Raw genomic sequence first — 25279 nt, 5'->3', positions numbered from 1 at the left:
CATCCAGGGGTCCCACCCAGGCCTCCCATCGCTGTTTGAGCCCGCTCCAGTCCACCGGGGAATTGTTAATCAGGGATTTGTAAATGCGGGATATACCCCCCTTTCCCAGATACCCCAGCATCACCTGAGCTTCAGGTGGGCTATGGGGAGGCAGTCTGGAGTCTAGAGGGACGTGAGCCCGGACCGCGTGGCGCAGTTGAAGGTAGCGGTAGAATTGGGAGGGCCGCAGCGAGAAGCGGGTCTGAAGCTCTTGGAAGGAACACATGCGGCTCCCACGCCATAAATCGCCCAGACAGGAGATACCAAGAAGATCCCACTGCCGAAAGCCCGCCAATCCCACCACCTCCCGCAGCCAGGTCCCGTGCCAAAGCGGAGTGAGTTGTGTGGACATCCCCGACCATCTAGTGTGCCGCAGTGCCGCGCGCCACGCGAGGAAGGGAGCCCGCACGACGTCGGGGAGTGATAGGGGGACCGTTGTGCCATAGAGCATGTTTTGGATGGAGGAGAACCCAAGGCCTTGCACCTCGAGACGATAAGCCGGGTCGCCCCAGCCTCCCGAGAACCAGTCATGGATCACCAGTAACTGGGTGGCCAGATAATAAAGATATAGATTGGTCATGCTCAGGCCGCCATCATAGGAGGGGACCCTGCATCGATCCAAGGCCAGCCGAGGCCTACCGCCGCCCCAAAGGAATTTGGTCACCATTTTATCCAGGTCTCGGAACCACGGGCGCGGAAAAGGGCATGGAGTATTTTGTAGTATGTAAAGAAATTTGGGGAGGATCATCATCTTGTATAGAGCGACTCTCCCTAGCGGATTCAATGGGAGGGACTGCCACCGGAGCATGTCTGACCTGGTTTTGTTGACTACCGGAGCCACATTAAGGGCCCAGCAGAGTTCCGGAAGGAGGGTGACCCAAATCCCCAGGTATTTAAAGGAGAGTCTCCGGAGGGGAATGTCCGACTGCCAGTCGAAACATTCCCGCGACGGGTGTAGCGGGACTAGGACGGATTTTTTGGGGTTCAGGTGAAGACCCGACGCTTGGCCAAATCGATGGAGGATCCGACGGACCCGGGGTCCCGAGGTCGCTGGGTCCGAGAGATAGAGGAGGACGTCGTCCGCGTATAGGGCGATCTTGTCGGGGGCTACATCTGGCCATTCCCATCCTCGAAGAACGGGATCCGCGCGAATCAGCACCGCCAGGGGTTCCATCGCCAGAGCGAAAAGGAGGGGCGAGAGTGGACAACCCTGGCGCGTCCCCCGGCCTATGGGAAACGGGCGAGAAAGTGCCCCATTGACCAACACACGGGCCCGCGGGTGCGCATAGAGGACCATTACCATAGCTCGGAACCGGGGACCGAAGCCCATACGCTCCAGGACCTCACCCAAGTACGCCCATCCCACGGAATCAAAGGCCTTTTCAAAGTCGACCAAGAGGAGGGCCAGATAGGGGGAAAGGCGGCCGCGGTGCGCCATCGCGAGGTGGAGGCGCCGTAGACAGTGTCTGGTCCCCCGCTCCGGCATAAAGCCACATTGGTCCGGATGGACCAGGGAGGCGAGCGATGGGCGTAACCGCTGTGCCAGGACCGTGGCATAGATTTTGAGTTCTGTGTTAATAAGGGATATCGGCCGGTAGTCGGAACAGGACCGCGAGGGAGGCTGTGTCTTGGGGAGGGCAACTATGGTTGCTGTATCCGTTTCGGGCCGGAACGAGCCCGTCTCCACCACGGCCGCAAAGAGGTCCCGAAGCCTCGGGGCCAATGTCTCACGGTAGTGAGCGTAATATTCCTGGGGGAACCCGTCGGGTCCCGGGGTCTTCCCGGGTGCCAGGCGGCCGATCGCCTCTTCAATCTCCTGCAGCTCTATCGGCGAATCCAGGGTCTCAGAAATCTCAGGCTGCAGCCGCGCTAGTGTCGCCCCGTTTGTTCCCAGTAACTCAGTCAGGGAGAGCGTGGACGGTCGGAGACGGTACAGCCGGGAGTAGTAGTCAGCGAATGCCTGGGCTATTGCCACTGAGACCGTGTGGACGCCACCTGCAGGGTCCGTGATGGCTGGAATGATCCTGCCCGCCCGGGGATAGGTCGCCAGGCGGTGGAGAAGAGTGCCGTTTTTGTCTCCCCAACCGTACACCCGGGCCACCGAGGAGCGCCATAGGATCTTCGCCGCTTCCAGGGAGTGCAGGCGAATCTCTTCCCGCAGGAAGGCCAAGCGACGAGACCGTGTGGCATCGTCTAAGTTTCCCAGACTACGCTCCAGTTCTAAGGCTTGGGCCTCACAGTCCGCGAGCTTCTGGGATTGAGCCCGTCGTTGACGTTGCAGGTGCCCTTTAGCGGCGCCCCGCACAGTCGCCTTGCCGGCCTCCCAGAGGACGGCGGGGGAGACGACAGAGCCCTCATTATGAGAGTAGTAGTCGGCTATCTCGCCCCCGACCGCCCCCCGAAAAGCCTTGTCGTGAAGGAACCAAGCGTTCAGACGCCATATCGGACGGGCGGAGAGGGGGGGGGGACCGAGAGCGAGGAGCACCGGCGAGTGGTCCGAAAGGCCCCTCGGAAGAATGCGTGCGTCCCGCACCCCCGCGCAGTCGGTAGAGGGCACGAAGATGAGGTCGATCCCGGCGTGGGAGTGATGGGCCGCCGACGTGTGGGTGTATTGGCGCGTCTGCGGGTGCCAGATCCTCCAGACATCGCAGAGACCTTGGGATTCCGCCCAAGAGGAGAGTTGTTTTGCGCGGGCGACGCGGGTCAAAGAGACCGGACCCGTCGAGTCCATGTGGGGCGAGTAGACAGCGTTAAAGTCCCCGCCGAGTATCAGGGCACCTGCCGGAAGTGTCGGGAGGATATCCGCTGCGTGGGAAAGGGCCGACGGCAGGAGGGACGGCGCCGCGTAGAGGGACATCAGGGTAAGGGGTCGGCCCTCCAGAGTGCCACACACTACCAGTAGCATACCCTGGGGGTCCAAAAGCACCCGAGTCAGGACAAAAGGAAAGGACTTGCGAAGCAATATGGCCACCCCCCGGGATCCCCGAGCAAATCCTGAGTGCCATACCCTGTCATAACCGTAACGGCCAAGGAAGGGGCAGTTGTTACCCAACAAGTGAGTCTCCTGGAGGAGGAGTACATCGATCTCTGCCCGTTGTGCATATTTGAGGACCGCCATGCGTTTGAAACGATCCAGGAGGCCATTGACATTCCAGGAAAGTATGCGCACGGCGGCCCTAGGGACAGGTGGGTCAGCCATAGTCAAGGACAGAAGAATGGGCCAGTGGAGGCGCGTCTGAGTAGGTTCCCAGAGAGGAAGGACAGCGGAGCGTCGGGTGAGAGAGCGGGATAGACAATACATGATACCTTAGCACAACAGATAAGAGGGAGTCACCCCCCACCAACAAAATCTCCCCAACGAGGAAGAAGCAACCCCAAACCAACCCCAACCCCCCACCCCCCGCCCTATACTTCAAAAACGGAAGCATCTGTCGCCCGAACCAAATGGAAGAACCACCAAACTAAAACGCTTGGGCTTGAGCGCTAGTGGACCCCTGTTACATCAAAAGTCGAGCCTGATTTACCTGCCCTGGCCTAGAGCAACACTGACAACGGGACGTTCCACCCCCCCCCAGGCATCTCCCACCCCCCCCACCCCAAAGGTAAGCAAAGAAAGTCAAATGGTAGGGCTGCGAGAGAGGTCCGAAGTGTCCACCAACTCGACCGGGTGGGTTGCAGGGCCTGTAAGCCGAGGTGATGCGGCCCGCTGCCCATCCGCCACGGGACTGGTGTGTGCGGCTGAGGAGGCCGATGAGGTTCTCGATCTCTGGCTTGGCCGGCCCCCAGAGCGCGTGGTGATCGCCTCCCCCGTTGTGCGCTCCCGGGGCAATGTCCGATGCCGCCGACGGGTCTTCGATGTCCGGGGTCTCCCCCGTCTCCCCCGTGGACCCAGAGGCGATCCGCGCCCAGAGCGCTGCAAGGGGTGCTCCTCCGCCAACCAGGTCCAGGCCGCCCGCGGTGTATCGAAGAAGAGAGTCTTTTGCTGGAAGACGACCCGGAGGCGGGCCGGGAATTGGAGCTGGTATTGGAGTCCCAGGGAGCGCAGCTTTTGTTTCACTTCAGTGTAGGAGCGGCGCAGCTCCTGGACTTCGCGGGTGTAGTCCGGGAAGACCATGATTTTGTGGTTCTGATAGTGGAGGGCATCCATGCGCCGGGCTTCACGGAGAATGGCATCTCGGTCACGGAAGTTCAAGAGCTTGAGGATGAACGGCCGGGGTGGAGCCCCTGGGGGCCTGGGGGCCAGGGAGCGGTGGGCTCTCTCCACCACGAACGAAGCCGACAGGCTGTCCGCCGGCATCCAGGATCGGAACCAGCGCTCCATGAAGTCGTCCGCCCGGCCCGATTCAACTCCCTCCGGGAAACCCACCAAGCGCAGGTTGCTGCGTCGAGCGCGGTTTTCTGCATCTTCGACCCGGCGGTGCAACTCCTTAGAGTGGGTGGTCAGCTCCCGAACCTGGTCTTGCAGATGGCGGATGTCGTCCTCGGCCGTGGATATCCGGGACTCGGCTTCCGAAATGCGGGCGGTGGCGTTCCTCAGATCTTGCCGGAGAAGAGCGACGTCCACTTTGACCTCACCCACCATGCCCTCGAGCGAGGCGCGGGACGAGTTGATGGCCTGCAGGATGGCAGCCAGGTCTGCAGCAGGGGCCGGGGCCTGTTCGCCCGTGGGGCCGGGCCCCCTGTCGGAGGTTGTGAATTTGTCCATCCTGGTTTGGGTGGCCCCGGACGCCGGCTTGGCGGCTCTGTCCTTACCCATTTCTGGGCCGTCCGTCAGCGAGGGAGGGCAACTAGCCGGTGATACACCTGCGGGACGGCAACGGGCCGCCGGGCCGCCGCGGGACCAACAGGAGGCCCGTCCGGGAGGACCACCGGCCGGGAACGGCTGGGTAGCACCAGCCTCAGCGGTCAAGCCCCGCCGGGCATCTCAGCATAGCGGGGTCCAGCAATGTAGGCCTTCAGTTCCAGGCCCCCGGCCGCCGCTCGGGGGCCCCCCCGCCGGCCGTCGCAGGGCCGCAACCTCCGGCGCAGCCCAGGTCTCCAAGGGAACAGTTAGCCGGGTCTCCCCAGGAGGGGCAAGGTGTCACTCGTCAGGGTCCGCAGCCGGGAGTCCAAGCGATGGAGGGGGGGGGGGAAGAGGGGGGGGGGACACGTACACCCCCCCCGGCCGCCGGTATGCGGCCCGAATCAGCGAGGGCCCCCCCGCACCCGGAGTCCGCAGCCGGTCTGGGGTCGATGGAGCCGGTTCCGCGCCGCACCAGGAGGAGAGGGGAGGGAGAAAGGGGGGGGAGCCAGGGGCCCGGGCCCCCCGGCCGCCGACACACGGCCCGATGGGGGGGGGGCTCCCCCGGACAGCCAACCCCACAGTTGCCCCGATGAAGCGGTCGCGGCCAGCCCCACTCACCGCCTGATTCGCCGCTCTGCGTCACGCGGGGGGGTCCGATCCAGCACCCCCGGGGCTCCGGACGGCGTCAGTGAAGCAGGGCAGCACCGGGCCAGTGCCAGCAGCACCCGCGGCAACCCCGCGGCCACCGCGTCCCCCAGTCCAGCAGTTTCAGGCCTGCACCCCTCGTGGGCGCCGCGGGCTAAATTTCTCAGCGTGGCCGCGCCGCGGTTCCACAGCCGCCACTTCACGCCGTCGGTCTGGTTCCGCGACGGCTAGGGAGGCTCCCAGAGCCCGCAGCGCCCCAAGATTCGGTGCAGGGCGGCAGGGCAGCTTCGCGGACCCCCGCACTCCGAGGGAGCCGGCCAGGGCAGTCCAGGAGAGGAGTCAGCCGGATTTGCGGGGACCGATGCCGGGAGCCTTAGTGAAAGGCGGCCATGCCGGTCAAGCGCCACCTAGCGCTCCCCCTTCCCAGATTTTTTAAAGTAAGGATCTCTATGGACTCTTTGTATGTCTCCCTCCAAAATGGTTTTGTCGAAATCGGAATGAATGTCGCATAGGAGGTTGTTAACAAATGATTTTATGTCGCTACCTTCTACCTCCTCCGGAATATTTAAGAGGCGGATGTTGTTCCTTCGTGCGGCATTTTCTAAGACTTCTAGTTTTTCTTTTAGAGCTCTATCTTCTCCTCTTAATATTTGTATCTCGTGAGTGTTTTTCTCGACTTGTTTTGTTAAATTTTCCACTGCTCCCTCCACAACTCCCACCCTTTCAGAGATTGCATTCAATTTAATTTCAAGATTTTCGCAGACTGCTTGTATTTTTAACTGATTTGTTTTCTGAAACTGCAAATTTTTCTCTGATTTTCGTAAGTAAAGTTGTTAGTAGTCCTTCTGTAAGGGAGGACACCGCTCCTATATTGGGAGCATCTGTGCCATTTGTAGGGTTTGATTCGGCCAGGGGGACGCTCTCCTCTCCCCCAGGGATAAGGTGATTCGAATCAGGCGGCTTGGAAGGTAACATGGCGCAGTTCTCCAGCTCTAAAAGCTCATATCTATTTTCAAGAACCAATGGCTCCATTCGTTCCTTAAGGGAGTTCTGTATGGTGAAACCTTCGGCTGTAGGCAGTTTAGCTTCGCCTTTTTTTAAGGCTATATCGTTTTCTGGTTGATCTATCTTATCTTCAACAATGAGTTGCGCAGTCTGGGCTTTGAAGAATGATCTTAGTGAGGGGGTAACTCTGTTAGCTTTAGCTTTGCCTGGATTTTTCCTTTCTTTCTTGTCAGCCGTGGTGGGTGGGGAGGTAATTACTTTCTTAGTAGTTCTTTGCTTTTTGTCTAATGTAGCCGTGTTCATGGGAGCTGCGGGGTCTGGTTCAGAGGAAGCTCTCCTCTTCCCCCAAATCTCTCTACTTCTAAGAGTATACCTGTTGGGTTTAGATTTATTGCTATCAAACTGTGAGCTCTGATTTATTTGCACCCCCGTTTCCCTATCAAAGTGGAGTTTGGGCCCCCAGTCTCTCCCCCTTCTCCTTACCAGAGTCATTGAGGATCGCCATATGTTGAAATCAGCCTCCTTCTGCTTTCTTTTTATTTCCCACGGCGTGGAAGTCTCTGGGAAGGACTGCAAAGGAACGAGAGAAGCGTTGTTCCCCTGATACGAGGGGCTATAGAGCTCCACAGACAACCTCGCCGATCTGATTCCAACTCTTGCCGCGACTCCCCTCCTCACCGCGAGACCGGCGGCGGCTTCAGACCATCGACCGCCACGAGCCTCCGGCACCCCCTCCACTGCCACTGCTACTGTCTTGTGTTCGGCGCTAGGCGCCGAGCGATGAAACCGAGGGAGAGAGAGAGAGGCGTCAGCCGATTACAATTTTTTTTTTTTTTACTCCAAAAAAAACTCCCTTGCACCTAGACAGCAAAGTACTGCAATTTTCCCAGTCCAAGACGGCTGCAATTGAACTTCAAGTCCCTTAAGGTTGCGAAGTAAAGACTCCTACAGCGCGTTCGTGTGTTACTGAAAAAAACACGAACCTGCGACTGCCTCTAGGCTGCCGCCACCAGAATTCCCTTACGCCCGAACGCCGAAATACTGCAGCTCCCGGTCATCAGCCCCCTAAAAGTTGCGAAAGTGGGGAGAAATATTCATTAAATGCTTCCTTCCCGTTTTGAAGCCATTCCAAGACTCCTTCAGCGAAATTCGCGTGTTTGCCGAGAGACACGAGCCTACGAGCCTGCGACTGCCTCTAACCGGCTGCCGCCATTTCCCCTGCAGTTCCTGTGTCCGGCTTAGACTATTTGTGCTGTAAGGTGACACATGGCCACCCAGAGTGAGATCCCTCTAGCAAAGGCGGAGTAAGTAGATGAATGTCGTTGCCCTCTCCATTCCTAAGTTACCTTTTTGTCTTTGGTATGTGTTTTGCTAAATGTGTTTTTCTGTAGGAACTGATGTTCACTTTATGGCGTTTTAAAGAGTGTGCCCTACATTTCTTTACATATCAATTTAGCCCTCTAATATTCCACGTCAGGACTTTGTAGGACTTTCATGGTCTCAGTTTTGGCTATTCCTCAAAATATTCCTGTGTCTTCCCCCTATTAGGCACAATTCTCAGAGTTGAAATATCTATTCTGTACTCAACAAACCCCCCCCCCCCCCCTTAAATAGTTTTCAATTAAGCTCTCCCTAATTGTAAAAGAACTATGAAACTCCCCCATCTTTGATAAGGGAATTGTGGCCTCCAGCTCACCACCAGCAGTCCAGATTGGGCACGTCTGTCTGTTTCAGAGAATTGCTAACCTTAGGTCTTGCAACTTGAAGTTGCAGGTTACTATTCTACAGGAGTTACCACACAGTTATTACTTGGTCAACACTTTAACAACTCCCCAAAGGTAGTATCTGACCTGACCACATAGGATCTCATGATCCAGATTATTGTAAGACCATTTTAAACAAAACATTAATCATAAGTGTTCCATTTTCTTAAAATCATTAAAAAGGTGACTCGGGCCACTGCCATAACTCATTTGATCAAATCCATTTCTGCTTCCAGATATTCTTCCTAGGTGTCGCTGGGGCTGGTTCTTCTGTTCTCATTTCCGTGTGACTCTCCAAATCCAAAGTACCATCACTTTGTACAGTTTATCTTTCTATTACTATGGTGGGCTCCGTGTAGATCTCATGCCCCAGGAGTCCCTCTTTGACTTACCAATGCCTCAGCATAACCCTCAGCTGCCGGGGTGCTCACCTCCCTCAGGAACTCCAGTGTCGTTGTGCCACCCCTCTCCAACCAGTCCCAAACTTCCTCAGATGCAGTGAATAAGTGTGAGCAAACATTGTGGGTCACCCGCAGTGTCGCAGGAAACAGGAGCATATATTTCATGTTCATTGCGCTCAGTTTTTGATTGACTGACTTGAAGGATTTTCTTAGTTTTGCGCTTTTTGATTGTAGTCTGGGAATCTCCTGATTGTTTTGTTATCATATTTTGGCTCACCTTCCATCCTGGCATTTTGCAATATGATGTTTCTAACCGGGTAGGTCAGGATCCTTCCTTTGATGGCCATTAGGGATTCCTCTAGAGACAATGGCGCCTGCGCCCTCCCCACCATTTCCATGATAAGAGTTTGAAAGGCCCCTGGAACTCAGTGTGTCTTTAATAAATGTTTCCTGAAAGTGTTCTATTGCTGTACTTTGTGGCTGCAAATCTCCATTTAAAGTTACATTTGATAGAAAAAGTGCAATTGTGCATATCAGCTGGTTCATAGAACTCTACTGAAACATTCCTTTGAGATATAGAACGCTGTTATCATGCGTCCTGCCTTACTCTTGGGATGTGGATGTTAATATTTTAAAACCATATTTTACTGGTTCGCAATACCCCATAAATTAGCTAAAGTATCAGCAATACATCTTCATGAGCTACTAAGTACAATGCAATTGTGTTCCGTAAAGTATTTAACTTCTAAACAAATTAGAATGATTATTGTAATTTGTCCACAGACATTTAAATCATGGTTGATGATGCAAGCATCCGTTTTTAATATGTTTTAGGATTAGCCCTAATATTCCTTAATTTGTTTTTCTTTCAAAATGTCTTTAGTTGGATCCGTTTGAAGGTGGAATAATATAGATAATTTGCATGAAATTGCAACCACAACCATTAAATTGTTTTTTTGGACCGCCCTATTTCTCATTATCCTACTTTTGTAAACAGCTCATTTTGGATGTAAAAGGCTGTGCAAAATCTTATAGATTTGACAAAAAAACAAGAAGAATTCTGTCATGGCATTATAATAATTTACGGGGAGCATAATTCGACTGCAAATTTGTGGACTCCAGATGTAAATTAAAGTCGTATTCAGCTTTAAACTGTTTTAAAAGATGTTCATAGCTTGATCCAAATTTAGGCGCTAAATGCAATATTTTTTTATAAAATACAAAGGGGAAATCACATTCCAGAAATTAACTTTTTTCTTTCAGGGTGCCCGCTTTTGCATTATACTTTTAGTTACTATCTAATTTTGAATGTTATCTAAACCTCAAAATGTTAAGTGCTCATTTGTCTTCCTCACAGGAATCGCTTGGAATATGTTCCTGATTGGGCATGTGAGGCAAAAAAACTTGAAGTACTAGATCTGAGCTATAATCTTTTAACAGATTTTCCTGGAAGGTAAGAACCTTTCTAAATACCGTATTGTGCTTTTGTGTCTTCGATATACACAGCCCTTCTGACAACCTTCAGTGCGAATAGGTACGTGGAATTAGTTCTATTAGGATTTAAATTCAGTGGGCATAGCTGTAGCAATGTTACTTCTCTGGAAAAGGTTGACCCCTTCACTGCTAGGCCTTTTCCCCCCCTGCGCTAAGCCTTTTTTGGCTATTTGGGGTAGTTCGCACTTAGGCCCCTGTAACCTTTTGACCACATAAAGGTGTCCACGACAAATTTGCGTCCTTTTCTTCCAACATAATGGGGATTCTAAAGGTACCCAGGGTTTGTGGAGGGAACCCAGAAATTAGCCAAAATACAGCTAAACTTTGTTTTGGGGAAGGAAAAATGGGGAAAAAGTGCTGCAAATGAAAGTGTCTGTTTTTTTACCTGCACATGGTATCAACAAAGGGTTTGTGGTGCTGAAATCACCATGTTCCCAGCTTTCAGGGACCGACATACTTTTGTCAGAAAACCAACATTTTTTACACAGTTTTGACATTTTACTGGGGCATAGCCTATTTTTTGTGCTTTCAACCTTCTTCCAGTTAATGGTAGACATGGGTATGAAAGCAATAATGGATCCTGGAAAGCTATACATTTCAGAAAAGAAGATAACATTCTGAATTCTGCAAGGGGTCATTTGTGTAGATCCTTCAAGTTTTTTTTAAAGAAACTAACAGTTGAAAATAGGAAAAATTGAAAATGAATTGAAAAAACCGCAATTTGTGCCAACGTTTTCACTTGTAACTTCTTTTAAGTATGACAAATTTTTTAAAGCAATATACCGTTACATCCGCTGGACCTTTCTGGTTGTGGGGATATAGGACTTGTAGGTTCACCAAGAACCCGATGAACCCAGAGCCAATAACGGAGCAGCATCTTGCAATGTTTTTTATTTTTGTAAAACATATGTTTATTGGCATTTCAAAAACCAACAGTGTAAGGATCACAGTATTCAGAAGATCCAAATTCGAACAGACATTGCACAATAGTTCAAGGTGGGGAGAGGTATTACTGTACCCGACCCCTCAGACAAAGGTGCTATTGAACAGTTCAGCTCCGTAAAAAGTCCCAGGCACAGAAGATACAGAGTCTCTATTTGCTCGGTCAAACCCCAATGCATCAGGATCTGCTTATATACGGGCCCTCCAGCTAGGAGAGCGCTCCCAAAAGAATAACATCTGATCAACCAAACGTAAAAGGAAACCCCCTCCATTCCCTTACCCTCCCCCCTCCCTCATAGAACGTGGTGGAGACGCTATAGACAGGCTAAATGTAGACAGCTGGGCATGTGTATAGTGCATTAGAACTGGAACAGGTGCATGTCTCTAATCGATGGAGGGCATACTGCCGAGGGCAGGCCCTTCATAAGGAAGACAACTAGGGAACCCCATCTGCATTCTAAGTTTTTGTAATCATCGTGGAAGATATCCGCCATCCGCTCCAAGCATAGAAGTTTCCATATGCGTGAGTGCCAGAGAGAAAGGGACGGGCTGACCCCTTCTTCCATGCTGCGGCAATGGTAATCTTTGCCGCGCCTATGCAGGTCCACATGATGGCTTTGTCATCTCTAATCTGGTGCTCAAGGGCGAGATCCTGGAGGCCTAAAAGGATTCCTTCCATAGTAGTCGGGATGGGGTAACCTAACATGGTTTTAACCTGGGCCAAAATTTCTTCCCAGAAGGGGCAAATGGAGGGGCAGTCCCACCAAATGTGTTGGAAGTCCCCGAGCAACCCACAACTCCTCCAACAGCGGTCAGTCGTGTTCGGCAACATATGTTTGAGTTTGGAGGGAACTAGGTACCAATCCTTGAGGGTTTTTAAGTGTGCTTCTCTAAGTTCGAGGAAGTGGTTAAATTTGGAAATATCAGACCATAGTGCCTTCCATTCCCTATCTTGGATGTCGCGCTACACAATCCCCTCCCACGTGGACATATACCTTGGTTGAGCAGAGTGCGTGTTAGATAACAGGTAGTTGTAAAGGAATGAAATGAAGCCTCTCATGGAACCCACTGTTCTGACATATTTCTCGAAAACCCGTTTTCTCCCTAGTGATGTGCTCGTACACTTGAGGTGTGAGTGCCCAGTGCCGCAGTTGGAGATAGTGATAATGTTCCTCAGGTCTAAGGTAGAAGTCCCTTCTGCAATTATCGAAAGTGAGGAAGTCATAGCTATGGAACAGGTGATCTAGCATGAGGCAGCCACCTTCTCGCCAGGCATCAAATGGCCCCTCATGAAGGGCCGGCAGAAAGGCTGGATTAAAGTGGATCGGGGCATACAGGAAGGGAAACGTAATCCATCCCTTCTTCCCCGCCACGGAGTCCCAAACCCTCAACACAGTACGGGTGGGGGTACTAATTTACGCGTTTGCAGGGCGATCCTTCTTAGCTTTCCAAATTAAATCCCATAGTGTTCTTCCCGCCACTCCCCTATCCAAATGGAGCTAGTGTTTCCCTGATTCCTTTTTAAACCATTCCGTTACTATGCCCAGCTGGGCGGCCTTGTAATATAGCCCAATGTCCGGTAGTCCCACTCCTCCCCTAGCTCTAGGGCGCCTCAGGATGTGAAAGGATAAGCAAGCCCTCCCACGTTGCCATATGAACTGTGTGAACAACGTCTTAATTTTGGGAAGAAAGGTAGCCTCGAGCTCGATAGGTAAGGCCTGAAAGAGATATAAAGGAGCTTGGGCAGCAGGGTCATCTTAATGGCATGGATACGACCAAGCCAGGAGATAAATAAGGGCTTCCATCGCCGGAGATCTTTCTCAATTTGGTGAATGGCCGCCGGAAAGTTAGCTTTATATACCCCCTCCCCTCGGGGGGTTAGTTGGATCCCCAGGTATTGGAGAGAGCGGTCAGACCATGGCGAAGGGCTCGATACTTAAGGCAAAAAGCAGGGGCGACAAAGGGCACCCCTGCCGTGTGCCCCTCGAGAGAGAGAGAGGGAAGGGAGCTGACGCAACACCGTTAACCAGAACCCTCGAGTGAGGATGCGCATAATTGGCCTGAATCATGCAAATTACTTTTTCAGCGAAAGCAAAAGATTTAAGAACGCGGAAGAGGAAGGCCCAATCCGCCCGGTCAAACGCCTTCTCGGCGTCAAGCCCCACCAAGAGCGCTGGAATATCCTTTTTGGTGGCTTTTTCAATAAGGTGTATAGCGCGTCAGGTATTGTCATGGGTTTGCCGCCCCGGAATGAATCCCGCCTGATTGGGGTGGATTAAGTCAGGCATTAATTCCTGAATCTGCTTCGCCAAGATGGAGGAGTAGAGCTTCGCATGCAGATTGAGAAGCGCTATTGGCCGGTACGAGGCACCTCCCCCAAGTCTGCTAGGTGATTAAAAAGGTCGGTGAGATGGGGAATAATGTCAGTTGCGAATGTTTTATAAAAGTGGGCCGTGAGACCGTCTGGTCCCGGGCTTTGTGTAGTTTAAGGGCTGTAATGGACTTGCCTACCTCCTCCCTGGTGAAAGGGGCTGTAAGTTGATCATTTACGGCCGGTGAGATGCGGGGGAATCGCAGGACCCTTAGGTAGTCATCCTGTAGGGACGGATCCTTGGGCTCCGCAGTGTACAGTGATTCATAGAAGGCGCGAAAGAGCTCCGCTTTATCCCCATCCGTGGTGACTGGCTCCCCATCTCTGCCACGAAGATTCCCAATATATTCCCTTTCCCTTTTCTCTCGGATTTGCCGAGCCGGGTGTCTGCCTATTCTGTCCCCTGTGCGAAAGAAATATGGCATAGTTTTAGGAGGGTATATTCAGCCCTATTGTTGTATATGGCCTTTAACTTGCCCCGTAGCGCTGTAAGGGGTCGTAAAATAGCTCTAGAGGGGTTATTTTTATGCGCTAACTCCGCCTTTCCCAGTTCCTTCTCCAGCTCTTCTCGTTCCCGCGCACGCTGCTTAATGAGGGTAGAATTAAGTTCAATACATTTACCCTGCAGCACCGCTTTAAATGCATCACAGTTAGTGCTCGAAGAAGTGTCTTCAGGTCTATTGTTAGTGAAGAACTCCATGATAGCTTCGCGAAGCTCAGTGCGAAGGACCTTGTCCCGTGTCAGAGAGACTGGAAAGTACCATTTAGGGGTCGGGCGGTTGCTGCACCCGAGTGTAGGCCTATGGCTACTGGGCAGTGATCAGAGAGGGAGATGGGGAAAATCGTAGCGTTTCGGAGGGTACTCACGAGTCGTTGGCTAATAAAGATATAGTCCAGCCGGGAATATGTATGGTGGACATGGAAATAGTATGTGTAGTCCCTGGTCTGAGGATGATGCGTCCGCCCTGCGTCTCTAAGGCCTAAGTCGAGTATCCTCTATTGCAAGTCGGCTGTGAAGGAGCCTGTGTCTGCTCTGTTTGAGTGGGTGCTATCGTGGTCTGGCTGCCATGTGAGGTTGAAATCCCCCATCATAATTATTGGGCCCTCTGTAATCTGGTCAATTTTATCGAGTAGAAGGTTGAGGAAGTCTGTTTGACCTGCATTGGGCGCGTATGTAGGGACAAAAGTGCATAGTATGCCCCTCAGGAACACCTTCACCAAGAGCAGCCTTCCCTACCTGTCCGGTTGGACGTCTAAAGGCTGAAACTTTGTAGATGAGTGAAAGAGGGGTGCTACTCCTCTGTGTTTAGTAGATGCTGAAGCTCTATAGATAAGGGGATATTGTTTATGTTTAAGCCTCATTTCATCCTCCCTTCTAAGGTGGGTCTCCTGGAGCGCCACAATGTCCAAATGGTGCTCGGTAAGGTATTTCCAGACCTTCTGCAGCGAGTTAAGGCCCCTAACATTCCACGAAGGAATCGCGACTACCATCCTATCAATGGGGGTTTACCTCCTCCTCTCTAGTCCTCTAGTCCTCCCGCCCTCTCCTCCCTCCATGCCCCGGAAATCCAACTGTCCCATACCCTCCGCACTCCCCGGAGAGTGCTCCAGCCAACCCAACTGCTCTAATGATGTAGCGCCCCTATCAAGATCACCCAGCCTGTCTCCAACCACCACCCCCCCCCCCGAAACAAAAAACAAAACAACAAAACCCTTAACTCAAACCGTACCAACACTAACATGTATCCGATTTACGTCAGTCTCCGACCACTGTGTAGGCAAATGGTCAGACAAGTTGGCAGATGGCATGGTCATTATCCCCATCTGCGACTGTCCCGGGACCTCTATAGAATCGTAGATCGCCTCAGGAAATGGCTCGGCGTGTCCGGTCGGAGCTATTCTTGTCGCAGTTCAGATGAGAGCGAAAGGTGTTCTGAAGAGCAAGTTCCCTCCTGTAAGTCTGAACAGCTGGTGCGTGGCGGTGCAAGCTTCCAAAGTCCCAGCAGAAATCCAGAGTGGCTGCATCACAATTCTGGCTCATTTATGATTCCCTTTGGAGCTCTTGGACCAGGGCGTCTGATTGAGGCCGGGTCCTTGAGAGCCCTGGGATGTACTGGGAGAGGGTTCTAGATCTCCGACCGGGAGACCCAAAAGCTTCAGACCATCCTTCAGATCCGTGATGTGGTGTTGCTTGTTATTGTATTCAAAGCTGAGGCCAAACGGGAATGTCCATCTATATCGAACTTTCTTGTCGCGTAGGCTGGAGGTAAAGGCCGAAAGTCTTGCCTCCTCGTCAGAGTGGCGGGCGCCAGATCTTGGTAGATACTACATGTGTGGTTCTGAAAGGAGGCCGCAGTGCACTTCCTAGCTGCTAAGAGAACAGCTTCCTTCACCTTATAGGAGTGAAATGTTACCAGTATGTCTCTTGTGCGTGTCTGTCGTCCCCCTGGCGGACCTCCAACTCAATGTTCCAGCTTGATCTTGAGGGTTTGGGGGCTCAAAAGCTCTGCAAAGGGGCCAAGATGAAAGGCTTCAAGATCGTGGCCCTCCGCCCACACCTCCAGATCCCGGATCCATAGGTTGTCTCGCCGTGCCCTGTTCTCGAGGTCTTCTGCTTTTAATTGGGTCTGGAGTAGTTGGTCCTGTAGGCCGTGCAGCTTGTCCTGTAGTTCGGAGGTTCGTTTATCAACTTCCTGGGTCTGTGTCTCTAGCTCCACCACTCTGACGCCCATGGAATCCACATCATGCTGGAGGGAGGTCATTCTTTCGTTAAGATCGGACTTTAGTTGGGCAATGGAGTCCTTAAGGTCCTGACCACGTTCTTTGCGAAGTTCCATTTTAAAGCTGTGCAAGGAGGACATGAGGTCATCTTTTGTGAGTGACATGGTGTCGGGAGGGACGTCGCGCTCTAGGGCCACTTGTCTGTCCACATGTGGAAAAAACTGGGAGACTTTAGGTGTCGCTTTAGATGGCGTCTTCTTTGGCGGCATAGAGCCAAGCCCAGTATTCGCTCTGCAGTCGCCATACAGCAGGACTCCCGTTCCCCTCTCCAAGATCTGTGAACACTCAGACACTGAGTAGCAGAGGCGCACTCCACAGGTGTCGTCGCTTCACTCACTCAGGGCAGTGCAATCCATCCCCGCCATGGGGCAGGCGCCTAGCGACAACCCGTTCAGGTGGCAACCAGGGCAGGGAGCAGAGCCCGTGAGGCGGCCGGGAGCTGCGGAGGCCCCCGCGTCAGGCCCGCTCCTCCGCAAGCCGTTTACGCTGGCGGTGCCATTTTAAGTAGATGCACCAGTCTTCCCTTCGCGGCTCCGCTGAGTGTCGCTACGGGCCGCTCGCTTCCGTATTGCCGATCCCCCACATGCATGCAACGGCCTTAGAGCAGCCAATTGCTGCCCTCAGCTATCATCACGATGCCAGATATCAAGCAGTATCGTCCCGAGACTGTAGCTCAGACCGGGAGCCGAGAGGGATTACGTCCGCTCGGCCATCTTGCTCGGCCACGCCCCTCGCAATGTTTTTTTTATTGTGTACCGGGTATATAGCAATTCATTTGGGAAAATATATACAGTGAAAAATCAGGATGAAAGACACCTATGTATATCTGTAATTTGAACAAAATATAGAGTTTAGAGACAGTAGCTATTTGCTCATTTCTGAAACTGTGAGTACCCATACTAGCATGTGAATTATAGGACATCTTTCAAAGTGACTTATTTTTTACACATTGTCTTTCATTTGGAAGGCAGAAATGCATCGAAAGTCAATAGGTAATAACAGTTGCTCTACAAATCGGTGTTACCCTATGTCTCCCGATAAAAATGGTACCTCACTTGTGTGGGTAGGCCTAGTGCTTGCAACAGGAAATGGCCCAAAACCTAACGTAGACACACCACATTTTTACAGTGAAAACTGACCCTTTTATTTCCCAAAGTGCCTAGCTGTGGATGTTGAACCCTAGCTCTGCCGGCACCTAGGGAAACCTAGCAAACCTATACATTATTTAAAACTAGACACCCAGGGGAATCCAGGATGGGGTGACTTGTATGGCTCTCGCCAGGTTCTGTTGCCCAGAATCCCTTGCAAACCTCAAACTTTGTAAAAATAAAAACCATTTTCCTCACATTTCTGTGATGGAAAGTGCAGGAATCTGCGTGGATCCACAAAATTCCACCAACCCTGCATTCCCCAAAGTCTTCCGAGAAATATAGTACCTCACTTGTGTGGGTAGGTCTGGTGCCCACAGCAGGAAACAGCCCAAAAAGCATTGTGGACACACACATTTTTACAATGAAAACTGATCCTTTTTTGCAAAGTGCCTAGCTGTGGATTTTGAACCCTATCTCTGCCGGCACCTAGAGAAACCTAGCAAACCTATACATTTTCAAAAACTAGACATCCAGGATGGGGTGACTTGTCTCACTCTCACCAGGTTCTGTTACCCAGAATCTCTTGCTAACCTCAAACTTTGGGGGAAAAACACATTTTCTTCACATTTCAATCAATCAATCAATCAATTTGTAACGCGCGCTGCTCACCCGCTAGGGTCTCAAGGCGCTGGGAGGGGGGTGCTGCTACTGCTCTAAGAGCCAGGTCTTGAGTTGCTTCCTGAAGGAGAGATGGTCCTGGGTCAGCCGTAGGTGGGTGGGGAGGGAGTTCCATGTCTTGGCTGCTAGGTAGGAGAAGAATCTTCCCCCGGTGGTGGTTCTGCGAATCCGTGGGACAGTTGCGAGGGCGAGGCTGGCGGATCGGAGCTGGCGGGTGGGTGTGTAGATCGTGAGGCGGTTGTTGAGGTATTTGGGGCCCATGTCGTGGAGGGCTTTGTGTGCGTGGGTGAGGAGCCTGAACGTGATCCTCTTGCTGACGGGGAGCCAGTGCAGGTCTCTTAGGTGGGCGGAGATGTGGCTGTGGCGGGGGATGTCCAGGATGAGTCGTGCAGAGGCGGTATGCGCTGGAGTCTTTTCTGTAGTTTGGCTGTGGTTCCTGCGTAGAGGGCGTTCCCGTAGTCCAGTTGGCTGGTGACGAGGGCCTGGGTGACCGTTTTTCTGGTTTCGGTGGGGATCCACCGGAAGAATTTTCGGAGCATGCGCAGGGTGTTGAAGCACGATGATGAGACAGCGTTGACTTGCTTGGTCATCGTGAGGGAGGCGTCCAGGATGAAGCCCAGGTTGCGTGCGTGGTCCGTGGGCTTGGGGGCGGTGCCCAGAGCAGGAGGCCACCAGGAGTCGTCCCAGGCGGAGGGGGATGGCCCGAAGAGGAGGACTTCCGTCTTGTCCGAGTTCAGCTTCAGATGGCTGAGCTTCATCCATTCCGCGACGTCTTTCATTCCTTCCTGGAGGCTGGCTCTGGCGGTGGCGGGGTCGTTGGTGAGGGAGAGGATCAGCTGGGTGTCGTCAGCGTAGGAGATCATGTTGAGGTTGTGTTGGCGTGCCATGGCTGCGAGGGGGCTCATGTAGACGTTGCAGAGGGTGGGGCTGAGCGAGGAGCCTTGAGGAACACCGCAGATGATCTTGGTGGCTTCTGAGTGGAAGGGAGGAAGGCGGACTCGCTGGGATCTGTCGGCGAGGAAGGAGGTGGTCCATTTCAGGGCTTTTCCTTGGATACCGGCGTGGTGGAGGCGTGTAGTTAGGGTGCGGTGGCAGACAGTGTCGAATGCGGCCGATAGGTCGAGGAGGATGAGGGCAGCCATTTCCCCGTTGTCGAGCATGGACCTGATGTCGTCGGTAGCTGTGATGAGGGCGGTCTCGGTGCTGTGGTTTGCTCGGAAACCTGACTGTGATGGGTCGAGGGAGTCGTTTGTCTCAAGGAATGCGGTTAGTTGTTTGTTGACGATCTTCTCGATGACTTTGGCGGGGAACGGGAGGAGCGAGATGGGGCGGAAGTTCTTGAGGTCCGTGGGGTCCGCGGTGGGCTTCTTCAGGAGGGCGCTGATCTCCGCATGTTTCCAGCTTTCTGGGAAGGTGGCAGATGCGAAGGAGGAGTGATGGAAAGTTCTGGAATCTGTGTGGATCCCCAAAATTCCACGCAACCTGCATTCCCCAAAGACTTCCAATAAAAATGGTACCTCACTTGTGTGGGTAGGTCTAGTGCTCGCGACAGTCAAGGGCCCAAAACATATTGAGGAGACATCAAAATTACCTATCACAAAACACCCTGGTTGCAAGGGGGTCACCTGGGTTTTTGGCCCCGGGTTTTGGCGGCCTTCTTGGGAAACTACCAAACCCACACATCTCTCAAAACTAAACTCCCTGGGGAGTCCAGCGAGATATGGCTTGCGTGGACCCCTCAACGTTTTCCTACTCGGAATCCCATGCAAACCTCAAACTTAACTGAAAAAATCTAATTTTTCACAAATTTGTGTGTGGGAAAATTGTGTGATCACCGGGCTGACACAAATCTCAAACCACCCAGTGTTCCCCCAGGTCTCCCGATAAAAATGGTACCTCACTCCCATGGGTGGGCCAAGTACCTACGACAGGCAAGAGCCCAAAATGTATTGAGGAGACATCAAAATGACCTATCACAAAACAACCTGGTTTTGCAAGGGGGGGGGGGTCCCTTGGGTTTTTGACCCTAGGCTCGGCAGCCACATTGGGAAACTTCCGAACCCACACATTTTTGAAAACTATACACCCGGGGGAGTCTAGCGAGGTATGGCTTGCGTGGACCCCCCAACTTTTTCCTACCCAGAATCCCCTGCAAACCTCAAATGTTGCTGAAAAAAATCAAATTCTTCTCAAATTTCTGAAAGGGAAAGTTGTGGGACCATCGAGCTGACGCAAATTTCCTACCACCCAGCGTTCCACCAGGTCTCCCGATAAAAATGGTACCTCACTTGCGTGGGTGGGCCAAGTACCTGTGACAGGCAAGGGCCCAAAACATTTTGAGGAGACATCAAAATGAACTATCACAAAACAACCTGGTTTGGCAAGGGGGGATTACCTGGGTGTTTTGGCCCCCGGGCTCAGTGGCCATCTTGGGAAACTACTAAACTCACACATTTTTGAAAACTAGGTACCCGGGGGAGTCCAGCGATGTATGGCTTGCGTGGATCCCCCAATGTTTTCATACCCAGATTCACCTGCAAAACTCAAATTTAGCTGAAAACCCCCCCACATTTTCCACATATTTTTGTGATGACCTTGATGTTGCGGGTACTTGGGAAACCCACATGAGTGAGTTACCATTTTTATCGGGAGACCTAGGGGGAATGCTGGATGGTAGGAAAATTGTCGTTTTTCTGACACTAGAATATTATGAGACAGTAATGCAAGAATAATGCATGACTATAGTCACATTTTGAGGTTTCATGGCACTGTGATTACAAAAACTGGTATCCATGAGAGGCACACCACCCAGCACTCCCCATTTTTTTTGATTTTCAGAAATATCTAAATATGGTAAATTTTCCCTAGAGACAGACTACACCTTAGCACAGAAAGACAGATGAAACAAATATGACTGCCTATCCATCTGTTTCTCAATTACGCACACATACTGGTTAGATCTGGCACGAGGGTGATCGAAAGGTTCAAAATGTATATTTTATTAACAAGAGATTTCACAAAAAGGAAATGCACTGTTAATAATTAAAAGGTTGAAAACCTTAACCAATGACTCGCAGCTCGTGAGCTGTAAAGCCACGGCAAGCCACCAACCTCTTTACAGGCCAATCACACGCCTTTCATACGTGACACACAAGACCATTCACACCGCCAGCCGCGAGCCCAGCATATTACAACAATCATATCAAGAGACAGCACCATTCAAGGGCCCATCACTTTCATACGTCCACATGACTGACACAGCAATCACACCAGCTGGTGGTTGACATAGGGTGTGCAGTGGCGTTTGGCTAGCAGAGTGTGTAATGACCACCAGCAAGTCACTACTCACACTCCGCCAGCCAAGCACCAGCCCACGCACACCGCCAGCCAAGCGCCAGCTAACGCACACCGCCAGCCAAGCGCCAGCTCAGGCACACCGCCAGCCAAGCGCCAGCCCACGCACACCAAGCCAAGCGCCAGCCCACACACACCACCAGCCAAGCTCCAGTCTATGCACACCGCCAGCCAAGCACCAGTCCATGCACACCGCCAGCCAAGCACCAGTCCGCGCACACCGCCAGCCAAGTGCCAGTCCATGCACACCACCAGCTAAACGCCAGTCCACGCACTGTCAATTTTTGTTTGAACAAGAAAGAAAACAGAAACAAATTGGAACTAGATATAAAACTATAACCACAAACACAACAGTGGTAACTAAAGACATCAGTCTAATGTGAACCGTGAAAATGGACAACAAGTAAAAAAACATACAGACCAGGCAGTACACTATTAGATACACGGTTGCTCCCAAAATCTCTGAGTGTGATACAATCTGAAACATGTGGGCACACACAGCCCAGGATTAGAAGGACAATCAGCACAGTGCATACGACTCTCCTTCCGCATATCTCTTCGCAAACAGACTCTACATCTTTTACAGGGATTGTGTTTTTTGGGGCGTGGGAGGAATTAAATTGGGAAAGTGGCGATCTTTCAATCTAGACACATCATCCACCACTCCAACTCTAGGAACACTTGCCTGTTCCAGTACTACAAGGGTGCCTATCACAGACTCCTGAAACTGAACAAAAGTCATCTTTGACGCTGGAGAACACTCCTTGAAGACACCAATTTAATGGACCCTCTGCGATTAGCCTTGCTGCTTTTGCTTGCATGTCTGTGCACCACAGCCTCACTAAGCTCTCCTCCATCCTTGCCTTAGCTCTGAACGTGCACTGCATCCCAGAGATTTCCACAACTGGTAGCGTCTACATTCCATTCTCTGCTGACTCCAAACAACATAGGCAGACAGCAAGCATTCAGCTTGTATATAGGCAGATGTCACTGCAGAAACCTTTTTTAGAGGCTGCATTTTCTGGTTTTTTATTCGTCTTCCAGGGTAGGTGCTGTCTGGCATTTCTAGAAAACTGTACTCCCTAGCATCCTTAAAGCATTGTGTTTAGATCTAAATGAGATAAGTGTATAGTCCTATCACATGAGTTTGACATATTATGGGTTTTTGTGAGTGAAATCAATAGGCAATTTGTGCACAGCTAGAGAATGTATATTGAAGCCTCCTATATGAAACCTTTAAAGCTACAGTAGATCAAAAACACTGGATGCTTCTTCTGAGTTTAGATTTCCCATGAAAGAAGCCAAGCAACAACAGTTCAGAGAGTGTTTGTGAATGATTTCATTTGTTTGATTTGGTTCCAGAAAACATGGAAGAGACAGCATCCCCATGTCTGCAGATATGAGCAATCATTGCAGAGACAGACAAGATGGCCACCCATGCCAGCTCCCATCCTTCAACCTCTCAATGCACTGTACATTGGACTTTAACATTTCCATAGAAAAGTTTCCTACCCAAGTATGCTCTCTTTAATAGGTCCTAGGTAACTATAAACATTGTAAATTAGCTACCTCTAACTCAAAACCACCCAATATGCCTCTCTTCTCATTGCTTTACTTATAAACAAAGGAGTTTTACCACAGGCCCCTACTCACCCCAAAAACCTTCAAAGGCATGCCTCTCTATATGCTCAATTTCATGTCTTCGACCACAATTGATTACGAAAATAAAGGACCAGCAGAGCCACCAATTAACATATCTTGTCAAAGTCATATTCACCTTGCTTATTGACCTTTGCTATTACTCCGGTCTAGCACAGTTCTGTTTGAGGATGGTGCAGAAATTTTCTCTCTCCAAGTGTTCTACAATGAGACCTCTGCAAAGTCAACCACTCACAAGCGCTCTGCAATTACCCATACAAAGCAGCACTCCACCCCCTCAAAAGATTCTAGCACCACTGGATGCCATTTCCCTCCCTGATGACTACCAAATGTGGACCTAAGAGTAAAACAAACTGGTGAAGCTTGTAGGCGCAGGCTCTACTTCCTGAGCATCTACATTCTCAGGGCCTTAGAGACAAAAATAATAAGCATTCAAATTCCAAGCAGGTGCTCTGCTGTGCCTGAATAATAAATAATAAAATAGCAAACATGACTTTGGTGGTCGGTTTGGCAAAGATGTACTTACAAAGGATTTTCACCAACAGAAGGTTCCCCTAAAATCAGTTTCAGCTGCCATATTGATAGGACTTTTACAAAGCATTCCTCGTTCAATGTAGCCCTTAATAACAAACGCCTCAACTTGTGGTGATTTTGTCAGAGGATTATTTGAAAAAAAGATATTATATTTAACAAAGTCAGCCCAAAATATCTAAACAACTAAAAATAACTTGGAATTGCCTCCTGTACTGACCCAAAGCAGGATAATCCAGCCAATTCATGTCCACTTTTCCTAGAAAAGTAGAGTTTACTCATACTTATACCAGTGTTTGACTATCAGAATAATGAATACAGAAATATCACCTGACGATATTTTACTGCGATATTATTGTTGCTTTATATCGCCTTGGATTTAGTATGTCCACATTAGTTTATTATCCCTTACTGTAGTTCACAGTCTAAGTATAACCAGCATTAGCAAATGCAACTTTTGGCTTACTGTCTGAATGTATGAATGTATGCCTGTAATACACAGAGTAGAGCCCACAATGGCACAGTTGCTACATGTTTATATTGTAGGTATTGTAGGAGCCTATTGCTCAATCTGTAACCATGTTCACATCTATGATATTCCAGGGCGTTTCCGCCAGTTTCCTTTTTTCCTCGTCTTTGACGTGAATCCAGAGCTTGCTGTCTCTGAGTAGTTTTTCCTCACAAAACCTTTGTCTTTTCAAATACTGTACATTACCATATCTCCTCGCAAGAAGTCAATATTTAAACCCTGTAGGGACTGTAAGGGACAGATGTCCATCACAGAACCCCACACCATGTGCCTCAGGTCCCTAGGGTTGGACCACGACTCCCTGACCTGTGATTCATGTCCAAGCATTCAACCCAAGGCCATTAAAGAGCACTCATGCCAAAGAGGACTGTCTGAGTTGGAAGCATTCCAGGCACTGTTTGAAATCTCCATCTTCTTCCTCCGGGAATAAGAAGAAGCAGAAGAAGAGCAAGAAGCACTCTAGAGTTAAATCTCCTTTTAGGTCTCCCATTCCTACAGGACCTTCGTCGTCGGAACCGGAGTTAGTTGACTTGAGCCAGGGAAAATCCCTCTGAGCGGTCTGCTACGGTGACTCCACTGGACCCGGCCCCAGATCGGCCCCCATTTCCATTAGGCTACTCTGAACAGGAATGGTACCATCCACCTACCCTGCACCAACGCCAGCTAACCCTGAGTTCCCAACTCCTGGTTTGGACCCGGCAGTGTTTTTAAATGCCATGTACTCTATTTTTTCTAAGGCATCAGTGCCCACCAGTGTCCCATTGGGGTCTTTGACGCCATATATACAACCCATGTTTATGCCCATAGCCCCTAAGCCAAACAGTGCAGGCTCAGCATTTCTTTGACCCTGTCTTGTGCTACACCAAGCCATGGACGGCACCATTGCCTCTGGCGCTGCCTTCATCTTCCGAACCGACGCCACAGGCACCGATGCCTGCCACTGGTCCCCAGATTTTTTTTTTTTTTTATAAGTCTTTTTTTATTGAAATCAAGGCATGTCAGATGCAAAAACCACGTTACACGTACATTGGCAATAATTTTACGATACAAGTGATACTTGAGACATAGTGATCACGAAACACCAATTCCAGTCCCCAATGAAACATATTCAGATCCCATTTACAATATCTTCTATCGTTCTATCGATCTTGGAGGTTTACATATCTCTCCCCTGCGAATGTTCCATTGCCCCCACACTGGCGTCCATTTATTC

General features: G+C 50.9%; 1 protein-coding gene across 1 annotated transcript in view; it reads left to right on the top strand.

The window, feature by feature from the left end:
• The window catches only part of PHLPP2 (PH domain and leucine rich repeat protein phosphatase 2), a 717402-nt gene that overhangs the window by 492237 nt on the left and 199886 nt on the right, over positions 1–25279 (top strand). Inside the window, exon 11 of the mRNA XM_085638614.1 lies at positions 9994–10089. Coding sequence (XP_085494740.1) covers positions 9994–10089 — 96 coding nt within the window. The remainder of the gene's footprint in view (positions 1–9993; positions 10090–25279) is intronic.

Source organism: Triturus cristatus, chromosome 12 (genome assembly GCF_964204655.1).
Source record: "Triturus cristatus chromosome 12, aTriCri1.1, whole genome shotgun sequence".
Taxonomy (NCBI): domain Eukaryota; kingdom Metazoa; phylum Chordata; class Amphibia; order Caudata; family Salamandridae; genus Triturus; species Triturus cristatus.
The sequence above is the reverse complement of the archived record's forward strand: the minus strand, read 5'-3'. Positions and strand labels throughout refer to the sequence as shown.